At 40.9% G+C, this 8,026-nt stretch overlaps 1 protein-coding gene across 1 annotated transcript; it reads left to right on the top strand.

Moving 5' to 3' along the window:
- Positions 1–2,649: 2,649 nt before the first annotated feature.
- On the top strand, positions 2,650–7,507 carry clic5a (chloride intracellular channel 5a). Its single transcript, XM_012838110.3, has 6 exons — positions 2,650–2,986; positions 4,799–4,908; positions 5,196–5,321; positions 5,421–5,527; positions 5,644–5,825; positions 6,123–7,507. Exons 1-6 carry the CDS (start codon positions 2,939–2,941, stop codon positions 6,285–6,287), a joined length of 738 nt encoding a protein of 245 aa, XP_012693564.1. The 5' UTR covers positions 2,650–2,938; the 3' UTR covers positions 6,288–7,507.
- Positions 7,508–8,026: the final 519 nt, after the last annotated feature.

Raw genomic sequence — 8,026 nt, 5'->3', positions numbered from 1 at the left:
AGAAGCTAAGAAGATCCCGGTATTTCATAATAAAAGTTGTGGCTGTGTCATGAACGCTGTCCATGCTCATGCAATCTTACGTAGGCCAGGTCAATAATTTTACTAATGGAACACTACGTGTATTTTTGTTCGAACACAAATTGTCTCTCGACATGTAACATTTAAATGCACATAAAATGTGGCCAAAATATATTATATATAATATGTAGCTGAATAGAATTCAGACTCAGTCCAATATTTAAACCATTTCCTTGCTTCTATAAAAATTTAAATCCACATATAAATGGAAAAGTTGGGTGGACAGCTTCCAAATATAAAGCGAAAAGCTTATTATTACAGAACATAGGTGAATGGATGACAAGCTCATTTGCATTACTAGTTCTCAGAACTTATATTTTGAAACTATTTGCATTTCTATTTGCTGATTCGCTGAAAGCAATGTTTACGTTGCTGACTTCACTATGGTGAAGTTGAAGCAGTGTATACTGATTATACCTGGGAACTTTGATTGAGTCATTGGATTAAAGAAAAATTTGAGGGGACATAAGTGTGTTTAGTAACAGAGAAGTGAAGTGGGCAACACTGAGAGTGTTGAATATCACTAGCCAATATGAGTAAGCCTGTAAATAATAGCATTGTAGCTGCGCTCTGTTACGTTTGTGCTGATGTGAATGACGAGCCTGTAAGTAGTTTCGAAGACGGTCCAGGAATCTGTACAGGCCTACAAGCAAGGCCCTTGCGTCAACAATTAAAGGTCCGCAATTCTGGTGACATTTTTTTTTTTAAATGAGCCCAACAGCCAATCAAATTGCATCCCTCCACCCGTGCTCCTGAAGCAACATGCTGAATTGTTTATGTTTGCTTCCCATGTACGGCGCCACACAGTGCACACACTGAACGGACAGCGAGAGGAGCAATCTGAACATGACTGAATTTATCCAGGTGAAGTGGTTAGATAGGGTTGCCCTGGAGGCCTTTTCACTGAAATTCAGGGACATGCAGATACACTAAAATGCAGTGCCTGTCGAGAGAGAGAGAGAGAGAGAGAGAGAGAGAGTGTGTGTGTGTGTGTGTGTGTGTGTGTTAATGACACAGGAAATGGAATACAGTAGGGCCTACCATTTCCAGCATATGTCTATTTACCATCCTTAATATCTTTGTGGTAAAGGTTATGCCCTAGCCTACTATGTTAATATTAGGTTCAGTCAAATTACATAGATTGCCCGCTGACAAATATTATGTCCTGTATGAGTGGATAACTAAGTTGATATATTGATGTAAACTGACAAAAGACAATAACAATCAGAAAATATGTTTCATCCTCAAAGTAAGTTGTCAGTTCACAGTTGACAATGTCTGTTCTTCAAGGTGAATAAACATTTATTTATTTGCACAACTTTTAAAATAACATTTGTCATCAAATCAACATCAATGTGTTAAGACATTCATTTTTATCATTTTATCATTAGGTCTCATGAAGTTGACATTGCGCTGACAAGACATTCAATTCGTTCTACCATCTTTACTGATGAGGTCAGTGCACTTGAACTGAAGTGTTTCTCATCCTAGATCATGGAGGAGCCCCCTGAGTTTCCGTTGTTGTCATAAATGCCACGGCCATGGAGCAGGAGTGGTGCACAGCTCTAAATATAGAGTGGACTCACTGGAATGTCCTGGCTCTCCTCTCCTCTCCTCTCCTCTCATCTCCACCCCTTGCCAACATCACACTGTTGACTCACAGCAGACAGTTTCCCTTTCATGTTGCCATGTGACTATCAGGAAAGGCCAGGAGATGAAGATGAGACCTGGGTGAGATGAAGATGAGACCTGGGTGAGATGCTTGTGCCCCAGTAGCTCGAGCCCAAGCTTTATCATCCTTCAAATCAAATCGAATCAAACTTTATTTGTACCGCGCACTTCATGCCAGGAGGTTAACACAGCGACCTCACAGAAGGAACATTCTGTGTTACAAACACTTTTAAAGAGACACAGATTTTCCAGAGATAAAATAACAGATAAATATTACAGAGAGTGATAGGCGAGATTAAAGAGGTATATCTTAAGTGCACGTTTAAAGCTTTCCACCGTTTCAACCATTCTTAGGTATTCTGGCAGAGTATTCCAAAGGCTGGGGGCGTAGAAAGTAAAAGCTGTTTCTCCATGTCTCTTTGTCCTGGCTTTTGGAAGTGTTAGGAGTTCCCAACCTTAGCTGATAATATGCACACAAATGACAATATACAGAACACCATAGGCATGGAGAGAAAGACATTTTCAGTGACTGACTATCAGACCGAATTTTGTGTTTTAGTTCTCAGAGGATGCAGTACAATTTGGGTACATTTGGTTTTCACATGGATATGCCATGTGAGATGTCATGGTCATGAAATACAGTATAACTGAGTCCCTCTTACCAGAACCACACTAAGTTCCCCTTAAGCTAGTCAGCATCACCCCACGCACTCCCGTTAATCATACCAATCCCATATCTCATGATATCACTCACCCCAATAAGGGAGTTGGGACTGGACTTGAAGCGTACGCGCAGCCAGGGTTGGGTGACACTGGTAGCTCAGATCTCCACCCCGCCCCCCTCCGTCTCAGGGCTATTTCTGGCCCAGGTCTGTGACAGCTAGAGCGAGAGCGAGAGCGTGCTTCTCTTGACAGCTGGCCACCACCTCCAAATCAAAACAAGGCAGCGCTGCAGGCACTGGCTGGAGCCCTTTCCACCGTCGCCACAGGTGCACCCGAGCCAAGAGCAGTGCCCTGGTGCTAACGGAGAGAGGACGGGTGGCATGAGAGACGCTGGCCCTGGGCACCGAAAAGTCTTGAGACTGAGCTTTTGAATATTTGAAACCACGACAAGGGATTTAAAAATAGAGGTCTGACAAGACAGATATTGGCCCAGCAGCAAAACACTTGAAGTTGAACTGAAGTGAAGATGACAAATGAGGAGGACAAGGATCCTGATATTGAACTTTTTGTCAAGGTAAGCGTCTACTCTACTTGCTCGTGTATTTTCTCTGTCCCTTGCAATAGTCTTGACATTAGTTATCGTGGAAAGGAAACACTTCTGAGCTTTTTATAAACACCCACAGTGAATTGGTTTTGTTAAGAACCCACAAGGGGTAATGTTTACATGGCATCCATTTCACTTTTTTAAGGGACTGCGGTAACCCTATCTTGTTGCTTGGATTACCAGTGGGGCATTATTTGGCATTAATTAGAAGGTTGTTTGGCAAGACTGATGTATGTGGACTATGGGGAATCTGGTCATTCATTCATTTCTCCCACCAGGCTGGTCTGTGGGTTGATTCCCCCCTGAATCATTTCTCATTTCTTCTCAATCCAATCATGGTCACTGAGCTAAAGGTGTTCCTCTGAGGTGTTCCTCTTGGGCACGTATCAATTCATCACTGTGACTCTCTGTGCTGTGTCCCCTTATCCTCTTCAGACAACCCAAAAGTCACATTATTGCACATACTATTGCTTATTTAATATGGGAAACTGAGACAAGACAATCCACAGTCTTCATTTGTTTCTGCTGCAAAGTCAATTTATTGGTCAAATGAATTTCAGTTATACTTCAGCAGTTCTATTATTCTGTATCTTACCAGTAAGAAATTCTGTCTATAGGTGCTCGTTTTTTTGCTTTCAAAGTCCTAAGCCAAGTCCAAAGTCTCTATTCTTTCGTCTCTATTCTAAGTCTGCATGATCGAGAGCAATTTATTTCAGTCAGTTAGAATCGTAGAATAGTATTAACAGTGTACTCAATATTGAAATGAACTAACATCATACCTTTTATGTTTCCCCTGTGAGCAATAATATATTTGTTGGAGATGTATGTATGTGTCTGTATAACATCACAACTAATGAATCACAGGACACGAATGGTAACTTACCAATCTTAGGGATGGTCATGCACTGTCCATGGGAGGTGGCTGTCAGTCAGTCAGTGCAACCCAATCTTGACCTTAATCTAGGAATGGCTACTCTTTCAGGAAATCCTTGGTGGGCGGAACAGGGAGAAGTCAGGAACAACAGATCTATGACAAATGCCTGACGTTGCATGTATGAATGTTCTCAGTCGGAAACTTTGATAACAACAGCCACTCGCTTGCACAGCAGGCTAATTGCAACCTGAAACTTTGATACCTAATATATGCCTCTGATGCCAAAGGACTGAACCATGTGGAAACAAGATCTTTTCCTATCGAAGCCTTAAATTGTTATGGTCAGGAGTTAATGCGGAGGGCAGAGAACAAGATAATACCATGACTTAAAGACTCAGGAGCCGTTTGCTTGTGTTCATAAATATGTGGGCCCGTAATGGCCGACCTTTAACTCTCTTGGTCTAGGCCCACTGAAGCAAGTAATGGAACTTCCATGCATAATTCACACCACCCCCCTATCCAGTGTCCAGATCAGCTTTCTGAACAAGTCTTGCTTGGTATTTGTATTGTGTGATCGCTGTTTTTCAGATATGGAAATTTGGCTGTGATGCATTATGAGGGATGGTTTATTAGCCTCTATTCTGTGACCTCGCTAATTGGCGTGCATTCAGAATACATAAAAGCACAAAGGGTTTCTACTGATCCACAAAGGTGTCCATTTCTTTCTTGTATCTGGCCATTCACAGTTCAATGGCCTCCGTGAATGTGACCTTTAAGCTTATTCCATCTCTTAGTCTATCTGTACCACTAGTCCGGTCTAGGATGTCTGTCCAATGACCTTCAGTCTAATGTGACCGCCACAGTCTGCTGCAGGTGGCCTCCTAATCGATCCACTCTGTGTTGGTCAGGCTGGCTGTGATGGGGAGAGCATTGGAAACTGCCCGTTCTCACAGAGACTCTTCATGATTCTGTGGCTCAAAGGCGTGGTCTTCAATGTCACCACAGTCGACCTGAAAAGGTAATTTCACACAGGACTCAAATGAGGGATTGTAAGTAACTTGTAAGTATTGTTTAAACCTAAACACAAAATACCATCTCAGACATCTCCAAATGAACTCTGTTGTTGTATGCATTGTTGATTAAATTCGTCCCTGATGTAACATACCAGTTTGGCCTAAATAGATGTTATTGCCTCAATAGTTCAATAGATAATAACCTTGATTGAGATAAATATTTACAGAGAATATGGAGCTCTCGGCACTTGTATGATGCTTTAAACCCTAATGTAACCTTTATCCAACAAAGGAAGCCCCCTGACCTCCATAACCTGGCTCCTGGGACTCATCCACCTTTCCTTACCTTCAATGGGGAAGTGAGGACCGATGTCAACAAGATTGAAGAGTTTCTGGAGGAAATGCTGGCTCCTCCCAAGTATGTGTACTGTAGAGAGGGCATATTACTATTGATTTGACCTGAAGCAATTTGAAGGCCCATTTCAGTCAGAGTGATGAAGTGCTTGCACTGTTTCAGGTATCCCAAGCTGGTTGCAAAGAACAGGGAGTCAAACGCAGCAGGAAATGACATCTTTGCCAAATTTTCAGCCTATGTAAAAAACACAAAAGCAGAGGCCAATGCAAGTATGTTGCACATTTCTTGAGCTGTTTAAAATGTGACATCTGCTCACATTGAATATGGATGTGAAAAACACATTTTTGGTGTAGCTGTATCCAGATTTTGTCCTCTCTTACTGCAGATCTTGAGAGAGGCCTTCTCAAAGCTCTCAAGAAACTTGATATTTTTATGAACTCCCCACTGCCCGATGAAATCGATGCAGACAGCATGGAGGAGGAGAAGGGATCCACACGCAAGTATCTGGATGGAAATGAGCTAACCCTTGCAGACTGCAACCTCCTGCCAAAGCTGCATGTTGTCAAGGTAAGCAGAAACAGCCGGTGGCGTGGGTGTGTGTTTGTATGAGGTATGTTCAGAAGTGTGAGGGATGCTCAAAGACATGACATAAAAGGCTTTGTTGTCTGTTTTGTTAAAGAGGTGATCATTTCATAACATTGTCTATAATTGCTTATCTCATTTAAAGGAATGAAATATAAATGTGATGTATTATTATTATTATTAATATTATTATTATTATCATCTTGATAAATACAGTTTATAAGTAACGCCTGTAGAATGTTTTAGTGCACCTAAAAGTATTAGAACACTGTTCCTTGCTAGGTTGTGTCTAAGAAGTACCGCAACTTCGACATCCCATCAGAACTGGCTGGGGTGTGGAGGTACCTTCAGAATTCCTACGCCCGTGATGAGTTCACCAACACCTGTGCAGCAGACAAGGAGATTGAGCTGGCCTACCAAGATGTAGCAAGAAGAGTTGCCAAGTGAGAAAAACAAACAAACAAACGAACAAACAAACAAAAACAACTCTGGTCCTGACAAAAAAAGAACATTTTCTGGACAGGATGTGATCAAGAGGGTAGGGAACAGAAACGCTACCTGCTGGGAGTCTCTCTTATAGAACCGTGTTTGTGAGGTCCTTGTTATTGCACGACTAACTGAATGTAGCGCTCTGTTATGACACTGCTGTGCATGCTGTTGCCATTCTCCTGTCTTTAAACCCATGTAGCATCTACCTGCTTCATGTTTCATGTGATGTGCCACTGATCCTACCCTTATCTCTCAGGCTGCAGCTCTTATGGGGAAATAATGGGAAGTAGTTACATTTCATGTTTATCATAATAATTATTCATTGTAAACAGACTGTTTGCATTTCTTGTTTTTTTGTTTTTTTGTGTTGTTTTGTCTATCTGTGTTATAGGTATTTTACCAAACATGCCATGACTTATGGCTGAAAAAAAAAACGTATTTAGCTTAAAAAGCTTTAGGTACATAAGAGTTTCAAATGTAAGATGGATTTGAATCATCAGACACTCTTAACCATTTACAACCTGCCTTATTATAAGTATTGAGCTACTGATGCTGTCTTGGACAGAGGGTGCACCTGGCCTGATATGTATGTTAATATTTATCACCTTTATACACTGAATGGCCTTTATGGATTTCTTCTCTTTTGTGTTTACATGAATGTTAGTCCAACACGTTGTGATGAGGGAATGTTGAAATGAATGAACTGATCTGAAAGTGTGGAGAAGTGTAGAGTAATCATCCCAATTAGTTTTTATGAATTAATAAATGATAATTGGACATGTACAATTGTCCAGAGAGAAGAAGTATCAGCTCCATCTAGTGGTGGTGGAGTGGAATTTATCGGGATGAGGCAATACATGGATGCTGACTCAAAATGAATGTATATTTAACAGAGCTGAATTCTTTGGCTAGATACATAGGGAATGTATTTATATTATTTGAATGCCCTTTGGGTAGACACAAAGCCTTAATATATTTAGGATATTCTGGATGCAGTGACGTCTTTGCAGCATTTCTACAACCATATAGTATGCATCAGTCCATTTGTCTTTTATTCCTTCAAAAGATGCTCTGGATGATCTCTCAGGAGTCCTATAAATAGTTGAATACCCTTCCATTTGTAAACTGAACATGAGGATGATTGTGCTTGATTGAATAAAGTTCTATTTTCACACAAATGGTGAGTTTGTCTGTCCTGAAGTCATAGCTTATCATTTTGGAATCATTTGAATCAGTGGGGACATTTCACCTATGACAAGAGTTACAGTTTGCTTCACATATTTCTCACTCTTCAGTTCTTCCACAGCATAGTATGGAAAGAGTTCAGAGGTCATCATAACCAGGATTGACCCATCTTAGCTGGCCATTTGAAGTAATGTACCAGTGTAAAGAAAGTGGTGAATGTCACATTTGAGTGTTATCTTAGATTTGAACTGATGTAAACAAACCAAAGTTTCCTCATCTTGTCAATGTCTCTCTGTAATGTGTCACTTGCCACAGACCACAGGTTTGCACTCCATCAAAACTTCCTCAAAACATCTGTCTGATGGTTTAGGTGGACATATGTAAAGCCATTCTACCAAAGCAGCTTTCTCTTACAGGTATTGCTTCTTTTAAAAGATAGTATTTCACGTTGCACTCATGGAAACTTCCAAGGAAATTGGAGGAATGTATTATTCCTTTGTGTTTTTGGGGAC

Source organism: Clupea harengus, chromosome 14, assembly GCF_900700415.2.
Source record: "Clupea harengus chromosome 14, Ch_v2.0.2, whole genome shotgun sequence".
NCBI classification, from domain to species: Eukaryota; Metazoa; Chordata; class Actinopteri; order Clupeiformes; family Clupeidae; genus Clupea; species Clupea harengus.
This window is presented reverse-complemented; position numbering and strand designations above follow the sequence as displayed.